Consider the following 18,626-nt stretch of genomic DNA (forward strand, 5'->3'; position numbering starts at 1 on the left):
GGTGATTCGCCTCGCAAATATCGAGCGTCTGTCTTTTCTATTCATGGAAAACCCAAGGGGCACGCTGAACGTATCGTCAGCTGTCTGCGTCCCCTGTGTTCTGTCGCCTCTCCTGGGCGGTTTCTATTTCTGCGCACTGCTTTGTGCGCCAAAGCCATGTCTTTGCATATCTGTCATTGCCGCAGTCCGTTTCACCTATCGCTGGAGGTGGACTTTGTGTGGGTACATCTCAGAAGCAACAGGTATGTACTTCTGTTTTATCTCCGTTGAGGATAAGATGCGTAGGAAGACGGCATATCACGTTTTCGAACACCCACCTCCTCAACCTCCCGCAGCGGCCCCCGTTTGGCAAGGCCTCCGACGATCGCCCATATATCCACTAATCATTCATCATGGTGGCCACGACCGTGACATCGCCCGACTATGTGTCATTTGTGCGCTGTCCCGCCCCGCTTCATAAAGTTCAGTAGTCGATCCACACGCCAGCGCGCCCGGCGCCCAGAAGCCGTTCCGCTGCCAGCTGTGCTGGCGTTCGTTCTCAGATCGATCATTGCTACGATGGCGTGTTTCTCTATCAGATTGCAATACCAGGTCTCGCATCCCCTCATCGTGAAATCCTTACCGTTTATATCTCAACATTTTCTCTTCCCCTCCATTTATTTGTTCTAAGCTCAACTCTTACATCCTCGCACAGATTCACCGGCCAAATGCGCCGCATTGAAGCGCACGCAGGGCTTCGCTTTCATCAGCTTAAACCTGGGCGGTCTCTTTCCTTTACTGTGCAACGTGCATGATCCGCCGAGAAGTCTCCCTCCGCACACTCTCCGCACTTGCTCCACTGGCTCTGATTACGACCCTACAACTGATGATGTACTATCCGTCTTTGCAATGCTGCTCGTTCACCTGATCCGGCACGATTCGGTTGACCCTTTATCCTTTGCCCTTCGCCCACGCTTCTCAGCCTGCTGTGCAATTCAATAACCTCGTGCCTATACACCCATGTACACTCATAGACCTATTGTACCTGATCCGAACTCTCAATCTCGCAACGCTCGCCGAGCGCGGCTCGTATCTTCGACTCAATCTTGAATGCAGCGGAACGCAAATTCGGGCTTGGATTTGGACAAACATAGGTCTCGCGCCTCCTTTCTTCTGGGACACGAAGCCATCTTCCCAGTCCGCGCGGGCTATCCTAATGCAGATTGAGTGAGTGTTGTATTTGCATTCTATCTTCACCCTTGTCGCTTTGGCGAGCGAGGCCTTGAGATTTTGCCCTCGTTGGCTCGTGCGCACTCGGCATGCTACCCGGTGCGTATCTGAGTCACCGAAAGCGCCTAGCGGAGTAGAAACTACTTTATGTGGCACAGGTATCGTCTGCGCTTGTCCTTAGTCCAGCTTGGTCGAGCAGGAGTGGTCGTACACGACATCATGATTTATGAGGTTGAAGCACTCGAAATGAGGATTGAGATGTGTGGCGTTGGGCCTCCGCCACTGACATCTGACGTCGGGTATTGCGTTCAAGCAACGAGTTGCGTTTTTATCGGGTGTGACCTAGCAACAAACTACGGTTAGTTCACGGCGAATTGTTTCGATCGTTATTCTCGTCGAAACGTATCTACGGGTCCAGTTTCATCTCCTGCTTCGCTTTCGTGTCATACAGTTCGTTCTTTTATTTTCGTGGCGTAGATCCTGCAATATCGGCGCTGACTTTTGGCTCTCATTCCTGCCTACTTTCTGCTCCGCAGGTGGAGAACGAGGTCGCCATCCGCAACCGCATCCGGGTGCAGGGCAGGCACAAGCACCCATCCCGCCCAAAAAAGATCATTTTCTGTGGCCTCGAATACCGGTACAGGAACCTCGTGCCTGCAGAGTAGGTGCTCCAATGCGACGTGATGCCTTACGTCGTGCTCCTCGCAAACGGAAAAGCTACGCACACTGCATACATCGTCTTGCCTGAGGCAAAAGAGCCCGTCATGACCTTTCCGCTTTTGTATTGGATTATAAGACTTTTGAAAACCAGGGTCGGGTCAGCTGTAGATCATGTGTGACCCTCGAGATGGGCTGAATGACTGCACGTGAATGCACACAGTCAGAGTGATTCGGACTCATGAAACATCAATGTTGGTGTCGTGCTTCCTCTCATTGTGAGCAAGAATTCATTTTCTTATTGCGTGCCGTTCTCAAGCATTCAACGCGGAGTGCGGCATAGGTCCTGGCCAGTGACTAGTGAGTGTCCGTGTCCATGAGTTCGATGAATGGGTCAGAAAGAGAGTCTTCGAGTAGGCCAGTGACTTAGAGACGTGGCGGTACGCCCAAGTCGCAATATGACTATTAGCCGCTGGGTAGGACCTAGAAGCGCGGGGTAGTCATCTTGTTGCTTGTTATTCGCGAATTCATGGAAGGAAACGGTTCTGTCCAGCGATCATTACTAAAATGGTGCTCTTTCAGCCAAATGGTGCTCTTTCAGCCATGAGACGTCGCTTGAAAGGCGTCCTGAAGCGATGCTCCACTAGAAACGTGAACGCAGCATGGTGGCTCGAGGATAGATTTTCATTCGAGCATGGAGTCTGTATGGATTCCAAATACACCTGCGCTGCGATTTCGGCATGGCTTGAATTCGCAGGCACCTACCACTCGGAACGGAACAACATCCGACTTACAACGGCCAAACTCCTTCGACGTGCAGTAACAATCTAGGATCTTGCTCGATGATCCGCCTGGATCCAGGGAAGGTTTGGGATCGGTAGTAAGTAGGCACGCACGGATGCACACAGTGCACGTAACAGCGGTTCTATTGACACTGCGAAGCACTTTGAAAATAACTTAAGTGAGTATGTATACGGAGCCGACTAACTGGACTTACATCTCGGCGGAGGAGCAAAGTGTGCGTGCACTGCTGGAATGGCACTAGGCCCTGTGGGGGAATCGTAAGCTAAACATAGATGAGGGACTGGTAAGACGATGAGATGCACATTGCGATTCTGTACGTGAAAGAGCACTGGCTCAGCAGAAACCAAGTATCGGTTCGGTTGTGACGTTTGTTTATAACTCTTGCGGCGGCCGACTGCGATATATAAGTTGATTTCGTGGGTGTATATCAGGCAAAGAAAGCGATGGAATTACTAAGTAGTAGTGGTAAGTTAGAAGACGTGTTTAGCGAGTGAATGAGCAGCGTCCCGTGCGACAGTGGGACACACGTAGATATATCATAAGTACTTACCAGCTAAGGTGTGTGCGAGGCATGGTGGAGAGTAAATTTACTGGGTTGGATTGAAGTAATGGTTTGCGACGTCCCATTATAAATAATCGAGCGAACGACCGATAACGATGTTGCGAGCTGATAGGACCTAACAAGAAAACACGACTCTGCCCTGGACACGCATCTCGCGCGCGCACGCGCCCTCACTGCGTGGCGCGCTTCGCAGCCGCACGCCGAGGACCTAATCGTGCACCCCGCTGCCTGCGCTCCATCGACTGCGCCGATAACGCGCTGCTCACCGCGCTCTTCGACCTCAGCTGCCGCACGCCGCAGCTCATGATTCGTCTGCGGCGCTCCGGCATAGCTCGGTGCTTTGCCCCGTTTCCTTGCTTCTGTGGGCGGTTTTGCGTGGTTTCGGAAATGGGGCTGCAGACCACAAAATTCCCTCAGACCACAAGATCGTCGTGAAGAACCCCGTCGTCGAGCTCGATGGCGACGAGATGACGCGCATCATCTGGAAGAAAATCCGCGAGGAGGTGCGTCGTCTCCTATTTCTCCCCTGGCCCGCCCTCGAAATCTCACGCGCAAACGCCGCATCGCAGCTCATCCTTCCTTATCTCCAACTGGACATCGAATACTTTAACCTCGGTCTAGAGGCCCGCGACGCCATGAGCCCCCGCTATCTCCTCTCTGTGGACAGGGTTGCTGATACCCCCGCGGGCAGACAAACGACCAGATCGTGATCGACTCCGCCAACGCGATCCTCGAGCACAAGGTCGGCATCAAATGCGCGACGATCACGCCCGACGAGGCGCGCGTGAAGGAGTTCAAGCTGAAGCAGATGTGGCGGAGCCCGAACGGGACCGTCAGTGCGCTCCCCGCCTCGTCTCCCCCTCTCGTCGCTGAGGCAGCACCCGCAGATCCGCAACACCCTCGGCTGCCCCGTCTTCCGCGAGCCGATCATCCTCGAGCGCATCCTGCGGCCGATACCGCGCTGGGCGAACCCCATCATGATCGGGCGACACGCGTTCGGCGACCAGTACCGCTCGACAGACTTCGTCGCGCCAGGCCCGAGGAAGCTGCAGCTCGTGTACACGCCCGCGAACGGCGCCGCGCCGACGACGCTCGACGTGTACGACTTCCAGTGTAGGGGCGTGGCGATGGCGATGTACAACACTGACGAGGTGCGCGTCGTTCCTGTTCGTTGTGTGCGCGACGGGCGACGATCTCGCTGACGCCGGTGCCGCAGCCGATCACGGGCCTTGCGCACTCGTCGTTCAAAATGGCGCTGGCGAAGAAGATGCCCCTCGTACGGTCCTCTCTCCTCCTCCCCGCGAGACCCGTCGCTCAGGTGTGAGGTGCTTCAGTTCATGTCGACGAAGAACACAATCCTCAAGAAATACGACGGCCGCTTCAAAGACATCTTCCAGGAGATCTACGAGTCGTGCGTCGCCCCTCTCCCTCTCCCTCTCGTCGCGTGCTGACGCGTCCCCGGGTACGCAGGGAATACAAGCCCTAGTTCGAGGCCACGGGCATCTACTATGAGCACCGCCTGATCGATGACATGGTCGCGCAGGCGATCAAGTCCTCCGGCGGGTTCGTCTGGGCGACGAAGAACTACGACGGTGACGTGCAGTCGGACATCCTCGCGCAGGGCTTCGGCAGCCTCGGGATGACGAGCTCGCTCATCACCCCCGATGGACAGGTCATCGAGAGCGAGGCCGCGCACGGTGCGTGCGGCGTCCCACGCGCTCTCCTCTGAACGCTCGCTGATGTTTTTGTGCGTGTGCACGCGCCTGCGCGCGCAGGCACGGTCACACGGCACTACCGCGAGTACCAGAAGGGCAACGAGACCTCCACGAACGCGGTCGCGTCCATCTTCGCGTGGACGCGCGGGCTGCTCCACCGCGCGAAGCTCGACCCGAACCCCGCGCTCGCCGCGTTCGCGCGCGACCTCGAGGCGGCGTGCACCGAGGCGACCGACACGGACGGCGTCATGATCAAGGACCTCACGCTCGCGATCCACGGCAAGGCGATGCGCCGCGAGCACTGGGTCGTGACCGACGTGTACACGGATGCCGTCAAGGTGCGTGGCGCTCTTCTACCCGCCGCGATGGACCAGCCGGCGCTGACGTCCTTCCCGCATTCTCCAGGGGAAGCTGGATCAGAAGCTCGCGGCGAGAGCGGAGAAGCCGTAGGTGTGCGCGACGATGTGTTGCTATCTCTTCATTGTAGCGACGGGTGTATCTTCGATCGCACAGTCATCTGCCAGGGCAGGATCGTCACCGCCCCCCGTAAGAACTCTTCATACAAGAAATCATAAGGTAAAATTCGACCAAGAAAGGACCCTCTCGTGAGTCGCAAAAGTATGTGGTATCAAATGGCACCTCCACACAACGGACCAAAAAGCGCCACGAAATAAAGCTGGGGGCTCTCGCCGCCGCAGTCAGACCGCGCACCCCCAACGGCCTCCGGCGAGCGCCCGCCGTCCGCGAGCATGCCCTCGGCGTTGGTGCTGTCCACGCGGTCTATCCACTCGTCGAGCGCGGCCCTGGCCGCGCGGGCGTCACCGGGCGCGCGGCGGCGACGGGCTGCGCGTTGCCGACGAGGCCGTAGGGCGGGACGCCCTCGAGCATCTGCTGCGCGGCGGCTTCGTGCAGCTTCGCGGGGAGCGCGGGGAGCGTCCACGGTGCGCCCGTGCCGTTTCCCTTCCCTCGTGAGGAGGGGGGTGGAAGGGGGAAGGGGTCGTCGCTGTCTGGATCTGAGCGCAGGAGGTTGAACGCATGCGTGTCGACGGAGTCGTGCGCGTCGTGCGACTCGGCGTGCTCGAGGCAGTCGCAGGGGAACCACTGGCGGCAGGCGGGCTTGGGGCAGAAGTGCATGGGGCGCGCATCGTCGAGGTTGTAGACGGTGTTGCAGTCCGCGGTGCAGGTGACTAGGTCTTTGAGTTTTGGCCGGGGGCGGGAGGGGCGTGTGGGGATTTGAGGGGGTTTGTGAGGATCGGGAGGGCGACGGGTGAGGGTGAGGGGCTCACGGTGGCACACTTGGAGAGGCGGGAGTACGCGCGGCGGACATAGAACTCGCCATCGGCGATCTGGGGCTGCTCGATGTCCGCCTCGCGGTGCTCTATGACCTTCGTGGGGCCTTCAACATGCAGCGCCGTCAGTCAGCCGTCGCGGGCGGGGAGAGGCGCGGCGGAGGACGCACCGTTGAAGGAGGTATGCGCGACGTAGTCGTAGTCGGATTCGTCGGCGCGCAGGCGCTCGTAGCGGCCGTAGCTGGCCTGGATGTTGGCAGGGCTTTTTGGGGCATGTGCGGCGGCGGCGGCGGCGCTAGCGTGGACGACCAAAGCGGTCTGTAGAATGGAAAGAACTGTGGGAGACTCACTCTGTGTTGGTGTCGTTGGCGACATCGGCGCCGGAGTAGTACCACTGGACCTTGGCCCAGACCTACGGTTGCTCGCGTCACGGCGAGGACGCGTCAGACGCGTGGTGAACACACACACACACACACACATACACACAGAGGGGCAGCAGCACGGGGGCGGGGCGGGGCGGGTGCTTACCCCAGGGTCGTCCACGGGGCGCGTGAGCGGCCGGCGTCGTGCGAACTGGAGGATCCGGCCGACCCAGAGCTCGTGGGCGAAGTAGGAGGATGTCGGGAACCTAACCTAACTTTCCCATGCTGCCATCGCAAGCCGCCTTGCGCTCACTCATTTCGGTGCTTCTGGTGATAGCGGATGAGACCGGACGTCCGCACGCGATAGTTGTCAGCTGGCAGCAAACGGGAAGGCCCGACAGCGGATGCAGTGCTGCAAAGAAAATAACACACCGAGCTGGTGTGACCCTTAATGTCCGCAGGCTTATCCAGCGGTGCCAAAATATTCTTTGTGAGTATCTTGCCAAGTTCGACACCCATCGGATCTGTTGCGCCAGTTCAGCAAACGCGGATTTATGCACCCACACCAGGGATGCACGCACCAAATATGTTGATGCCCGGATGAGGCCCTGCGTAAAGATCTTGTGTTCGTAGAGCGCAATGAATGAGCCGAGCGTTGCGGGCGTGAACAGCGGGAAGAAGAGAGTGTTGCTCGGCCAGTTGCCCATGAAGAGCTTTCTCTTCAACACTAACCGTTCTTCAGTACCGCCGAAACAACACGCGGACACTACCGAAGAGGGATTGAGAGAGGGGACAGAGGGGGTGCGCACCTGGTGTACTTGCTCCTCAGTTTTTCCAAGCGCGAGCGCTTTGGGCGGCGCGAAGTAGTTGCTGAGCAGGATGCGGTGGTGAAGCGAGCCACAAAGCGGATTGTGTGACGTCGCGGGAGTGAGAAAGTCCATCGGGACGAGCTTTGTGCCCTGGTACAGCAGCTGGCAGAATGCTGGCCGTTTGTGCCCTCTACACTCCAGACAATTGGCTGTGGCATGCGCAGTGCAGTCAGCCTTGACAGCAGAGAGTGGGTTGGAGAGATGATATGCTCGCCGGTCTGATAGTCAACTCGCTTGCCGCTCTTGGTGATGAGTTGCCGTTAGAATCCATGTAACCTTGATGCAGGTAGTCCTTGAGCCCTTACATGTACTGGTTGCAAGGAAGTAGCGCGTGCAGGCACAGAGAGCCGGAGAGGTCTGGTGATAAGGAACGGAGCGATCAGGATTCAGCGGAGTAAGAGGAAGGAGGAGGGGAGACTTTAGTGCCTGGGGAAGAAACGTGCATGCGTAGAGTGGAGAGCAGAGACTTCGAGAGAGGGGCAGCAAGGAGGAGAACGAGAGGCACGCACCGTTGTACCACTCTGCGTGCTCATCGAGTGCACGTCCGTCGTGGACGTCGCCGTCGTCTGTGCTCGTCTCCTTTACCGTTGCGGCCGCTGCCATTCATTCCTCCACTGCCAGCCAGATAGGTAAGGTCGAGGGCGTGACAATGGACGAATGAGGGGCTGAGGGCGTGAAGGCCGAGGGCTGAAAGGGTTGGGAGAACGAAGGGAAGAAGGGTCGAGTATGTTCGAGGTCGAGTGTGCGCGAGGTATGTTGTGCGCGGGGTTGAGGGGCCAAAAGGAGAAAAGGATGTGAGGATGTGAGGACAAGGGGTTCAGCATGTGCAGCATTGAGCGCGGGTGCGCTCTCGGCGATAACCCAGAACGAGGGAGGACTAGACGAGGAGTCAACAATAGGTCGAGGGCTCGAGCATGCGTGCATGGGCTTGACGAGACGCACGAGTGCGGATGTAGGTCGCAGGTGAAGACGGGTGCGTGGGCCCAAGGGGTTGATGCAGTCGAAGGCACTCGGTGGCGAGCGAGCGTGGACTAGAGGAGACAGGTGTGGGATCGAGGGGACGCGCGGGCGGTTGTGGGTCGCAGGCGAAGGCAGGTTCCTGTCGTCGAGGGGTCGCACGTGCACGCATCAGAGGCGGGATTGTCTAACGAGGAGGTCAAGTGAGCGAGCAGCCATAACGACAAGGAGGCTGCAGAGGTTGCGGGGCGCATGTTGAGCAAAGGGCGGGTGGAAAGGGCGAGAGCGAGAGGTACGAACCTTGGTAACGCTCAGCCTTCCTCTGCCTAGCTCATTTCTCCGCCACCAGCTGCTCCTTGACCTCCTCGTCGACGCGCTGAAGCGCGTATGGCTTAATATTTGTGATCCTCTGTGTGCGGAAGCGAGGGCACGTGGAGGGACGACGACAGTGTGAGGACGCCAACTGTAGTTGGACTGCGGGGTCTCAGTGGTGACGCAGGTCGAGGGAGGGAGAACGAGAGCGTAACCTTGCGTGGTGTCGAGGGGACGCGCGTGAGCGCTTGGGCATGAGGGCACGAGCGTGAACTTTGACGGCCCAGGAGGTCGAGGGGCACTGGATGGACGCGGGCGTGGGCTCGAGGACATGACCATGGGCTCGAAGGGAAGAGGATACGCGTGCTAAAGGATTTGGATCCCAGGTGGTGCGTGCGCTGAAGGGGACGAATATGCGCGGGCGAAATTGGGGGCAGAATCGCAGCTTCATCGGGTTGAGCGGACAGGCGGGCGGAATAGTTGCGAGGACACTGAGTGGTGGGCGTGCTTGTGTTCACAGATATGAGTGTGCGTATGTGGGGTCGAAGGGATGCACGGCCGGAAACGTGGAGTGCGTGGGCTGAATGGACGAGTGTCGAGGGGAGACAGGTCGGCGGTGGGGCGGGCGGAAAGGATGAGGTTAGGATATACACGTGTGCAGGGAAGGACTGGCGCCACGAGGGACGACGACGCACCTTCATGACGCTCGTCCTGCTCAGCGAGCGTGCATCTCCCCATAAATTTCCTCGTCCTCCACGCCCATCCATGTTCCCAGCCCGTCTCTCAGCCGCCGCCGCCGCCGCCGCCGGTCCTCTTCTTCCTACGCTACCAGCCAGTTAGGTTAGGTCGAGGATGGGACTGTTGACGAATGTGAGATCGAGTGTGCGCAAACTCGAGAGGACGAGGGCGACGAGGATGAGGGGATGAGGGGTCAAGCGCGCACGGGGTCGAGTGTGCCTGTGGTTTCGGCAACGATCCAGGACGAGGGAGGAGTGGTCGAGGGGCCGTCGAGAGGTTGTGCGTGCACGCGTGCGCGAGCTGGATGAGTCATGCGGAAGCGGATCTGGGTCGGATCTGGGTCGCAGGCGAAGGCGGGTGCGTGAGCTCAAGGGATGAAAGGGATCGAGGGCATTCGGTGGCGGGCAGGTGTGGGCTAGATGAGTCTAACTTGGGCTTGACGGGACAAGGGGAAGCGCGCGGACGAACGGGGATAGCATGCAAAGGCGGGTGCATGGCGTCGAGGGGTCGCGCGTTCACGCATGGGCACAAAGGCAGAATTGGCTATTGAGGGAATCAAGTGAGCGAACGGGCTTGGCGTCAGAGATCGAGGGCGTCGCAGGGTCGCAGGTCGAACAAGGGGTAGGCAGAAAGGATCAGAGCGGTAGGTACACGCCTTGGTGACTCTCGGCCTCCCTCTCCCTAGTTCATGTCTTTGTTGCTAGCTGTTACTCACCCTCCTCGTCAACACACTAGAGCGCGTGTGGCATGATGTCTGCTATGCTTTGTGCGCTGGCGCGGAGCGCAAGTGGGGCGGGAGCGGGGGCGCCTGAAGGGACGGCGACGGTAGAGGGACTGTGTAGGGCGGCGGGGTCGCAGCAGTGACGCAAGACGAGGAAGGGTGGACGAGGGGACGACGAAGTGTTGATGCTGCGTGGGATTGAGGGGATGACCGTGCGTGGGATTGACAACGCGAACGGTCGAGAGAGTCCAGGTGACGTGCGAGCTTGGGCTGGAGGCAACAAGCGGAAGGGCAATGAGTGGCGGGTGTGCATAGCGTCGAAAAGATGCACGTGCGCATATGGGCTCGAACGCGGGAGCGTGGACGTCAACGTCAACGGCCTAGGGGTTCGAAGGTACTGGGTAGGCGGCGGGCGTAGTCATGAGAAGATGGGCGCGGGCTCTGGGGCTTGAGGGGACGAGGGGACGTACGCATATAACTTTGGGTCGCAGGCAAATGGATGCGTGTACTGAAGAGAACCGAGCGTGCGCAGGCGGGATCGAGGGTTAGGTTCGACGCTCGAGCGGGTCGAGAGGGCAAGAGTGGCGTCGGGCATGCACAGGATCTCGGCGGTGACACGGTCTGGGATGCCTGGGCGAGTGACCCGAGCGAGGAAACCTTCGACTTGAGCATGGAGATGGTACTCTGCGCAGCAGCCTGTTGAACTTTGAGCGTGCGCGAGAGCTTGAGTGAAGATTTGACCCGGGAGGCGAGGGCATTGAGGCACTCCTGTGACACGGAAGGCATTGAAAGCTGGAGTGCAAAAGGTTCTTGTAGGGACAACGACAATCTTCTACTAAAATACCGAGTTGCTTGAGCTGTCGTGTTGCTAACAACATAGAGGGCGCCGTGGGACCTTGCCAATCCGACCGACCGAGTTGAAACTTGGAAGGCTGCGAGGTAGGAATCTAAAAAGAGGAAAGGAATGGGTGAGGTCGATGAATGCAGGAGAAAGAGAGAAACGGCACGTCGAAACTTGCAGACAAATGAAACATGGTGGGAGAGCTTGAAGGACAAGAAGTAATATGCCATACCGAGGTTAGCGCACGCGTAAAGTCTCTCATGATATACCCGAGCGGCACAAGTACCTACAGAAAGATCTGAAATCATCGTTAGACAAAGACAAGGACCACAATGGGAATCCTCAACACTGCTTGCTTTCTCAGGGCCTCGGCGGAGGCCCATCGTCCGTTTGCAATGCCGAGGGCGGGAAAGAAGGGACAACGAAAAGTAGAATACAGATACACTTACAGGAGCAGGGGTCTGTCATGGTTATGATTACAAGTCGTCTCGTGCGCGTAGAGCAGAGTTTGCTCCGGTTTCGCAATTCATCGTTGTGTGGTAATGGCTTAGGGAGAACACCATGTCCGCCGCGACGGTGATGTGCGTCGATCTACTCTCATTCGCCAGCTCCTCGTTGGGCAGCTTTCGTGTGCGCCTAGAAACCACAATGAAAGAATAAAATTAAAACTCAACAAGTCGACACGCGTCCACGCAAACACGATCGGAGCACGCGCGACGTAACCTTTGCGCGCATCCAGGACGTCAACGCCGCTGCTGATCAACTGCATATGCTCCAGCTGGCTCACGCACGAGAGCACCTCGCGCCACGAGCCCTTGAGGTTATTGCCCTCCATGACTGTGACGTCGAGAAGCATCTGGGCCGCCTCCATGTTCTTTGTCTTCATCTCCCCGAGGTTGTTCAGGAACGTGAACTTTGCGAGCGTCGTCACGAACGCGTTGCGCTCCAGCTCGAGGTCGAAGAAGCACACGATCCGGATCGCATTCCGGAAGCCGTCGAGGCAGAGCTCCACGACATCCAGGTTGTCCGTCTCCTACAGTGGGCCCGAGATCCCCGCGAGGAACGGGATCCACGCGACCTCGAACATGGGCCAGACGTGTACGAAGTGCGACGCGCTGAAGAACTGCTCGCCACTCCGCGAACCCTTGCACTGGGACTGCATCATCGTCCTGAACAGCGCCTGCATAACCGACGCGTGAGCAAACCACCCCAGCACCGACATCTCGACGCTCGACGCCATCAAGAAGCATGCACCTCGGTCTTGTTCGCCATGCCGTTCGACTGCAGCATATACGCCTCCCTCTGCAAGTCCTGCCCGACCGTGGCGAGCGCGCTCGCCAGCCCCGCACCCGGCGCGAGCGACGCGACCAGGCTCGAGTCCACCTCATCCTTGATCCGGATCCCATTGTTCACGATGTCGTCAAAGATGGCGGACAGCAGCTCCTCGGGGAGATCCGCGCCCTCGTTGATCCCGCGGGTGTTCTTCACGAAGTCTGCGCGCGTCATGCGCTTCTTCACCTGCGGATTGTGCGCATCCGTGTTGAGCAGGATGACCGAGTACGAGATCACGTAGGCGGTGTCTGCAACGGAAACGGGGCCGTGGCGCGTCAGACGCGCGCGCGGATGAGCAGCGCGCGGGACACGCATCGGCGTTCGCGAACGGTGTGTTCGCATTGCCCTCGATGTAGCGCTCGGCGAACTTGAGCATGAACAGATTGATCTTCTGCGCTTCCCCGGGCAGGCGGAACGCCTGCAGGTAGACGTGCAGCGCGTCGACGAAGGGCATGCTCCGCAGGTCGAGCATGTTGACGAACGTGTACATGGTCGCGATGTTCTCCTCATCCCTGCAACCCGGTGAGACATCGCAAACGGAGGAGGTGGAAAACGCGCACCCTTCGCCGAGGTACTCACCGATCATCGACTTGCTCAGCCCATCGGTATGCAACAAGAACCGTGTGACATCCTGCGGCGCCTTACTCAGAATGAACCCCGTCTCGAGCAAAAATTGTAAGCCCTAACACCCGCCCATTGGTCAGCCCTCCTCAGCCGAAGAAAACACGCACTCGCTTCGGCTTAAGGTTGAACTTCTTGACGCCCTCCAGCAACATCGTCTTCTTCTGCTTCGCGCTCTCGAACCGGCCCGGGTCGTCGTGGATACCTGGCGTCGGCTGCCTCGTCGCCTCCGCGCTCGGGCCACCCGTCGGGAGCCTATCCAGTGACTGCGACGCGTCGGGCGTCAATCCCTCAGGGCACCCGTCCTCGCCGACGCTGGTGCGCCACGCACTCGCCGCGGCCGCGGCCAACGCCGAGTCGGGCGTGGTGCCCCACGCGACGAGCGAGCGTAGCACGGCAGTGAGGCACTCGAGGCTCTGGCGGCAGAGCTGCTGCTCCGAGTGGCCGAGCGCGGATGTATCGAGCGAGCCTGAGACGGCCACGGCGGACGTCACGAGTGACGGCGGGATGCCCGGCGCGTGCACCTTGCTCGTGGGTGTCAGCGCGGGGCTCGCAGGGTCCGCCGGCTTCTGCTGCGCGGCGGACGGGAGCATGCTGGTGCCGATCTTGGTGATGATGTTCATGAGGCTGCGCGCGCGGCGGGCAGGGTGTTCAGCGAGCCGCATACACTGACAAAAAAAACAAAGAAAAAGAAAAAGAAAAAAAAAACAGAGGGCAGAGCAGAGCGGAGGAAAAGAGAGGAGGCGGGGCATGCTCACTGCTCGTAGATGTTGTCTGCGACTTGGCTGTCGCAATTATAGTTGAGATAAATCTCGACGAGCGCCTGCGGATCGTGACAAAGGCGTGACAGCATACCCAAGATGGCGGCCTTCTGCTTCAGCGTCGACGTCTTCATCTCGAGGATTGGGAAGAAGATCTCGTGGAACGGGACCTCGATCTCTTTCTGCAGGCGCAATCAAAACAAAACTAGGTCTGCGAAGACAGACCACCTACGCGCGTGTGCACCTTGAGCTTCGTCCGGAGGCCCGTGATCACGCGCCAAAATATCTCGACGCTGATCTCGAACGCCTGCGGGACGGGGCTGGCTGCTTTCCTACTGAGGCTGAGGCAGAGGTACTGGTTTGCCATCTGCACGAACGGGGTCGCCTCGTGGGACGAGCTCGAGTAGATGAGCGACGAGGGCGAGACGAAGACGTCCATGTGCGCGTTGAGGATGACGAGCACCATGTGCATGGAGAGCAGCTTGGAGCGCATCGAGTGCGACTTGAGGTCGTGCTCGCTGTGGGCGGGGCGCGCAGGCACGGGGATCAGTAAAGGGTGATGTGGATGTGGTGCGAGGAGGAGACAGCGAACCTTTTCGAGTTGAGGGGCTTCATTGTGAGTTTGCACATGGATCGGAAGACGAGGAAGGCATCCTTGAGGAAGAGGTCATTGATCGTCATCGTGTGTGCCGGAGGAGCATGATGCCCCTGGGCTGGGGTGCTCGGGAGAGAGCTTGCTCGCGTGCAGAACAGTGAAAAGGGGACACAAGCAGAACTGTGCGAGGGAGACGCACACTTGAGGGGTATCTGGCCTGTCCGCGCCGTGCTCGATCCCATTCGATGAGGGCAGCTCGAGGACGGGCAAGTCGTCGTGGGCAGCTACCGGCGGCAAAAGAGGGAGCGGGATCTCGAGCGAGATGTCGTCTGCCGAGGGCACCTTGTCCTGGGACGGCAGCGCGCACGGCGGCTCGATGTCCGGCGTGAACGGCGCGAACGAGTCGCGCTTTGCGGACGGGGCGTCGTCAGCCCTAGACGCGAGTGACGTGGTGAACTCTGCGGCGGCGGGTGGGGGTCGGTGGACATGAGGAAGACGTTGTAGACGGTGCAGACGGCCTTGAGGAGCGAGGACTGGTGGACGAGGATGGTGGAGGAGAGAATGAGAGCGAGGAGGGCCTTAACGACCTGGAGCCTAACCGAGTCGGCGGTGGACTCGGTGTGGCAGGTGGTGGTGGTATGCACGACGAGGTCCACGAGCGAGGGCGGGGGGAGGTTGCTCTGGGAGGCGCTCGAGGTGGAGTGGCTGAGCCCGGACCCGGGGACAGGGGCGGGGATGGGAGGATGCGTGTTTGGAAGGCCTGGCCTCGACAAAGAAGGAGTAGGAGATGAGCTTGGAGATGCAGTCAAGGCTGGCGACCGTGAGCTTCTCGTTGCGGGTCTCGCAAGCGAGGCAGAAGACGGAGTTGCCCTTGGAGATGGTCATGGAGCGCTTGTAGGAGGAGGGCGGTGTGGAGGGATGTGGTGGACATGAATGGGGAGAACGCGGTGTGGGTGTCGATCGTGCGCGAGGCGTCAGTGGAGGAGAGCCGGGAGGACGGGGGTGGTGCGCGCGGTAGCTGAGGCTGCCCCCACGCGGGGGCCGGTCTTGCAGCGAGTTCTTGGATGGCGGCGTCGGAGGAGGGGCTGGCGTAAAGAAAGATGACATACCTCATGGATATCCTCGTCGTCCGCACCCTCTCTCTTCCCAGCTTATCTTTCCGCCATCGCCGTTCCTCAGCGTGGTCGTTGTCGCTGTCGTCGTGATTGTCAGTGTGGTCCTCGTTGTCGTCGTGTTTGACGCTCAGACGGTCACGATGCTTGGAGCGTTATCAGGCAGCGTGGGCGTGGGGGCGTTGGTGGAGCAGAACGCCTCCGCGGCCGACATCGTGGTGGCGCAGGGGAAAGAGACGGGGGTGAGCGGGGGCGTAGGCGTGGACGAGGACAGAGACGGGGTCGGGAAGGGAAAGGTTAGTCCCTCGAGGATCTGTAGATAGTAGAAGTAGAGGAAAAGAGAAGGAAACATCAGTACACGTCCTCAACGATGCTAGCTTTATCAGGGCCTCGGCGGAGGCCCATCGTCCGCTTGCATCATTGAGAGCGCAAAGGAAAGAGAGCGCAAAGGAAGCGGGTGTCGAGAAGTAAAAGGAACAAAAGATAACTCACAACGAAAGGTTTAAAGTGCTCATTTCGCTCATCTGGACCAGTGTCTGCGCTGGTTTCTCAACCGATCGTCCTGTAGAAGAAGAGGATGTGGCCGATGGCCTGTCGAGAAGTCTCTGGCTTGCAGGCTAGCAGAGGATGTCGACATTGGCACGGACAGGGTGTGGACGAGGGATCGCGGAGACGGAAGAGGTACTGAGAGACGAGCATAGACCGAAGAGTTGGATTGAGAGCTGTTCATGACGATCGAGGTAGAGTGGTGCTCCTTCCACTTCGGGCGAAAAATTTCGCCCACAAATCGTGTGGGTGAACGGGCCTGAGTTCAAAATATAAATCTAAATACAACAAGAAAAATAATACAGGCTGTAGCTACAGAGGAGCACCTAAGAAAGTAGCTTCGAGGGAGGTGTATATGCACGCAAAGTACATAGAACGAGTCGCGCGGACTACATGCATATGGTATTAGCCGACAAATAGAAGATACAAGGGGAGAATGAGGCTGCGAGGCTGGGCATGTCGCACGACCGTACTCTCGAGACTGCTGGAACAGTGATAGCGCGTGTTCTGCTGCTATCGTACACTCGTCTGAAGCTCGCTTGAGGCCCTCTAGTGTCCTGTGTCCGACAACATTCTGCCGAGAAGGCTGTTCGTGATGTCAAATGTCAGCATCAGGAGCATGAGAGAGGAGGAGAGGGAGAGGAGGAAGGAAGGAAATGAGGCCGACGAAGTCGGCGGCCGCGTGCTGTCTGCCGCAGACAGCACGCGGCCGTTTCTGCATCATGACTTGTCCACCGGCACTTTTATGCCGCGTGGAGCGACTGGGCGCCCTGGACAGCCCGCCGCCGTTTCATGTCCTCAGTCCTGCAACAAATGACCTAACCTAACCTTCGTATGCGCGAGCTGTGTGCGTCACTTACTCTCGCAGATACGAGGCTCTCGTCCATGTTGACAGTGGCGAAGACGTAACGTTCCTGCAAAACACTGGTCAGAGGCAGAATGACGGATGGAACGAGGGTCGTCAAGGAAAGAGAATGAGAGTGGCCTTAGTGAGAGAAGGGGTCATCGACGCACGTAGAATGCGGCGGTGGCGGCGGCGCGCAGACAGCGCGCCATTGTTTCACATCTTGTGAACTTCACCGTTGCAGAACTTTCAACATCAGGCTTCTCCAATGCCAGCGCTTGCCATGCATCCTGCGCGACTCGTCCGCTGTGGAGTGCCAGGAGTTGGGTGTCTTCAACACGCAAGCGAGGATGGCGGGAGGTTGATGGACATGGGGAGGGATCCGTGAGGAGGGATCGAAGGGACAAGCTTACATGGGGTTGAGGAGACAAGCCAGAGAGCAGAGTGGTGAGCGGGAATACACTCAAGGGGACAAGTATATGTGGGGTCTGGGCAGTGATGCAAGAAGGGAACGGATGTCAGGGCACTTGGTAGTGGCGGTGCGTGGCGTTGCGGAGACGGGTGCGTGTGCATGAGGTCGAGTGGATGCCCGCAGATGTCGGTCACAGGCGAGGGCACATGCATGAGCTTGAAGGGACAATTGTGCGCACGTGGGCTTGAGGGCGCAATTGACGGTCAATGTAATTCATAGCATTGAAGACATGCGTGATGTTGAGGGCGGGGGAGTGAACGGTCGACAGGGAGATGGGATGCAGGCTGAAGGAGGGGCCAGCGGAAAGGATGAAAACGAGACACGCATGCGGAGACGGACAGGCACGAGAGACGACGTACCTGCATCCGTCGTGGATGTCCTCATTGTCTATGCCCATTCTCCGCCGCTGCCATTGCTTGTCCTCGTCATTATCCTCTGCCACCAGCTGGACCTCGTCGTCCTTGTTGACGTTTGAACGGCCACAATGCTTTACATGTTGTGGGGCAGCGCGAGCGCAGAGGTGTGGAGAGAGCGTAATACTGGTGCTGCAGAAATAGTGGAGGGCACTGGTTGACAGGAGCCTTGAGCGGATTAAGGGGAGGCAAGTGTGGGCCTGGGTAGCGGGCGCCGCGGATGGGTACGGGCACAGTTGGGTAGGCGAGGGGGATCGAGGTTCGAAGAGTTTGAGGGAACAAACAGGCAAGCATGCGCAGCATCGAGGGCTGAAGCGTCAATGATTGAATGCATCAAGGAAACTTGGTTCGAAGGAGGGGCTAGGGGGAAGGAAAGAACCAGCGGTACGTACCTTCAACCTCCTCTCTCCCAGCTCATCTCCACCACTAGCTTCTCCTTTCTCTACTTGTGGACAGGCTAAAGCACAAGTTGCGTGATGCTGGCAATGTTCTGTACATGGGCGCGGAGTGTATGTGCGGCAGGAGCGAGTGCGCATGGAGAAGCAGCAAAAGTGCAGAGAGCGGAGGGTGGATGTTGATGGTGAAAATGGAGTCCTCAGTCGACGCAGGGTCAGCAGCTAACAATAGCAAAATAATTGGAAGTGTTAGTATAGTAACACGCTCTCAGTGATGTGTGCTTTCTCAAGGCCTCGGCGATGGCCCATTGTCCACTTGCATCGTCGAGAGCGTGCAGAGCGAACAGTTGAGATCAAGAAGAATCACACCAATTTCCTTGATATTCCCTGAGATAGTGGTGTCGATATATCGAGGGGATGTCAATTGAGGGCGATTGATTTTTAGAGGTTATGGAGGGTGCTGGATGCGAGGCGACGTGGCAGCGTGCTTGATCACGAG

At 58.5% G+C, this 18,626-nt stretch overlaps 10 protein-coding genes across 10 annotated transcripts; 1 reads left to right on the forward strand and 9 right to left on the reverse strand.

Moving 5' to 3' along the window:
- Positions 1-3,113: 3,113 nt before the first annotated feature.
- HETIRDRAFT_127243 (uncharacterized protein) lies at positions 3,114-5,397 on the forward strand (the record flags this gene model as incomplete). Its single annotated transcript, XM_009546486.1, has 10 exons — positions 3,114-3,135; positions 3,650-3,735; positions 3,802-3,891; positions 3,924-4,064; positions 4,120-4,383; positions 4,449-4,508; positions 4,567-4,647; positions 4,719-4,929; positions 5,008-5,285; positions 5,353-5,397. 10 exons carry the CDS (start codon positions 3,114-3,116, stop codon positions 5,395-5,397), a joined length of 1,278 nt encoding a protein of 425 aa, XP_009544781.1.
- Positions 5,398-5,727: 330 nt separating this feature from the next.
- Positions 5,728-6,081, reverse strand: HETIRDRAFT_450307 (uncharacterized protein; the record flags this gene model as incomplete). Its single annotated transcript, XM_009546487.1, has 1 exon — positions 5,728-6,081. One exon carries the CDS (start codon positions 6,079-6,081, stop codon positions 5,728-5,730), a length of 354 nt encoding a protein of 117 aa, XP_009544782.1.
- HETIRDRAFT_408786 (uncharacterized protein) lies at positions 5,911-7,108 on the reverse strand. The gene is made up of 5 exons (XM_009546488.1): positions 7,031-7,108; positions 6,765-6,925; positions 6,407-6,648; positions 6,234-6,343; positions 5,911-6,140 (listed from the first exon to the last, which is right to left on the reverse strand). Exons 3-5 carry the CDS (start codon positions 6,609-6,611, stop codon positions 6,135-6,137), a joined length of 321 nt encoding a protein of 106 aa, XP_009544783.1. The 5' UTR covers positions 6,612-6,648; positions 6,765-6,925; positions 7,031-7,108; the 3' UTR covers positions 5,911-6,134.
- On the reverse strand, positions 5,911-7,581 carry HETIRDRAFT_68253 (uncharacterized protein). The gene is made up of 6 exons (XM_009546410.1): positions 7,176-7,581; positions 7,031-7,122; positions 6,765-6,925; positions 6,407-6,648; positions 6,234-6,343; positions 5,911-6,140 (listed from the first exon to the last, which is right to left on the reverse strand). The coding sequence occupies exons 1-3, from the start codon at positions 7,537-7,539 to the stop codon at positions 6,908-6,910; spliced, it is 474 nt and encodes a 157-aa protein (XP_009544705.1). The 5' UTR covers positions 7,540-7,581; the 3' UTR covers positions 5,911-6,140; positions 6,234-6,343; positions 6,407-6,648; positions 6,765-6,907.
- A 2,176-nt stretch (positions 7,582-9,757) lies between these two features.
- On the reverse strand, positions 9,758-10,788 carry HETIRDRAFT_144852 (uncharacterized protein). The gene is given in 4 exon segments (XM_009546489.1): positions 9,758-10,080; positions 10,100-10,117; positions 10,179-10,242; positions 10,628-10,788. 1 exon segment carries the CDS (start codon positions 9,967-9,969, stop codon positions 9,784-9,786), a length of 186 nt encoding a protein of 61 aa, XP_009544784.1. The 5' UTR covers positions 9,970-10,080; positions 10,100-10,117; positions 10,179-10,242; positions 10,628-10,788; the 3' UTR covers positions 9,758-9,783.
- Positions 10,283-11,256, reverse strand: HETIRDRAFT_408789 (uncharacterized protein). The gene is made up of 4 exons (XM_009546490.1): positions 11,203-11,256; positions 10,666-11,142; positions 10,531-10,592; positions 10,283-10,465 (listed from the first exon to the last, which is right to left on the reverse strand). Exons 2-3 carry the CDS (start codon positions 10,979-10,981, stop codon positions 10,576-10,578), a joined length of 333 nt encoding a protein of 110 aa, XP_009544785.1. The 5' UTR covers positions 10,982-11,142; positions 11,203-11,256; the 3' UTR covers positions 10,283-10,465; positions 10,531-10,575.
- Positions 11,257-11,512: 256 nt separating this feature from the next.
- Positions 11,513-15,459, reverse strand: HETIRDRAFT_108770 (uncharacterized protein; the record flags this gene model as incomplete). The annotated part of the gene is made up of 13 exons (XM_009546491.1): positions 11,513-11,672; positions 11,735-12,069; positions 12,139-12,216; positions 12,291-12,616; positions 12,678-12,880; positions 12,929-13,050; positions 13,100-13,616; positions 13,748-13,932; positions 13,983-14,268; positions 14,343-14,483; positions 14,545-14,778; positions 14,832-15,156; positions 15,207-15,459. 13 exons carry the CDS (start codon positions 15,457-15,459, stop codon positions 11,513-11,515), a joined length of 3,165 nt encoding a protein of 1,054 aa, XP_009544786.1.
- Positions 15,460-15,587: 128 nt separating this feature from the next.
- On the reverse strand, positions 15,588-17,059 carry HETIRDRAFT_108769 (uncharacterized protein; the record flags this gene model as incomplete). The annotated part of the gene is made up of 3 exons (XM_009546492.1): positions 15,588-15,770; positions 16,864-16,917; positions 17,018-17,059. The coding sequence occupies 3 exons, from the start codon at positions 17,057-17,059 to the stop codon at positions 15,588-15,590; spliced, it is 279 nt and encodes a 92-aa protein (XP_009544787.1).
- HETIRDRAFT_473671 (uncharacterized protein) lies at positions 16,686-18,164 on the reverse strand. Its single transcript, XM_009546493.1, has 4 exons — positions 18,125-18,164; positions 17,679-18,041; positions 17,018-17,603; positions 16,686-16,917 (listed from the first exon to the last, which is right to left on the reverse strand). Exon 3 carries the CDS (start codon positions 17,469-17,471, stop codon positions 17,181-17,183), a length of 291 nt encoding a protein of 96 aa, XP_009544788.1. The 5' UTR covers positions 17,472-17,603; positions 17,679-18,041; positions 18,125-18,164; the 3' UTR covers positions 16,686-16,917; positions 17,018-17,180.
- Positions 16,686-18,268, reverse strand: HETIRDRAFT_433536 (uncharacterized protein; the record flags this gene model as incomplete). The annotated part of the gene is made up of 4 exons (XM_009546494.1): positions 16,686-16,917; positions 17,018-17,603; positions 17,679-18,041; positions 18,125-18,268. The coding sequence occupies 2 exons, from the start codon at positions 18,266-18,268 to the stop codon at positions 17,748-17,750; spliced, it is 438 nt and encodes a 145-aa protein (XP_009544789.1). The 3' UTR covers positions 16,686-16,917; positions 17,018-17,603; positions 17,679-17,747.
- Positions 18,269-18,626: the final 358 nt, after the last annotated feature.

This window comes from Heterobasidion irregulare (genome assembly GCF_000320585.1).
Source record: "Heterobasidion irregulare TC 32-1 unplaced genomic scaffold scaffold_04, whole genome shotgun sequence".
NCBI classification, from domain to species: domain Eukaryota; kingdom Fungi; phylum Basidiomycota; class Agaricomycetes; order Russulales; family Bondarzewiaceae; genus Heterobasidion; species Heterobasidion irregulare.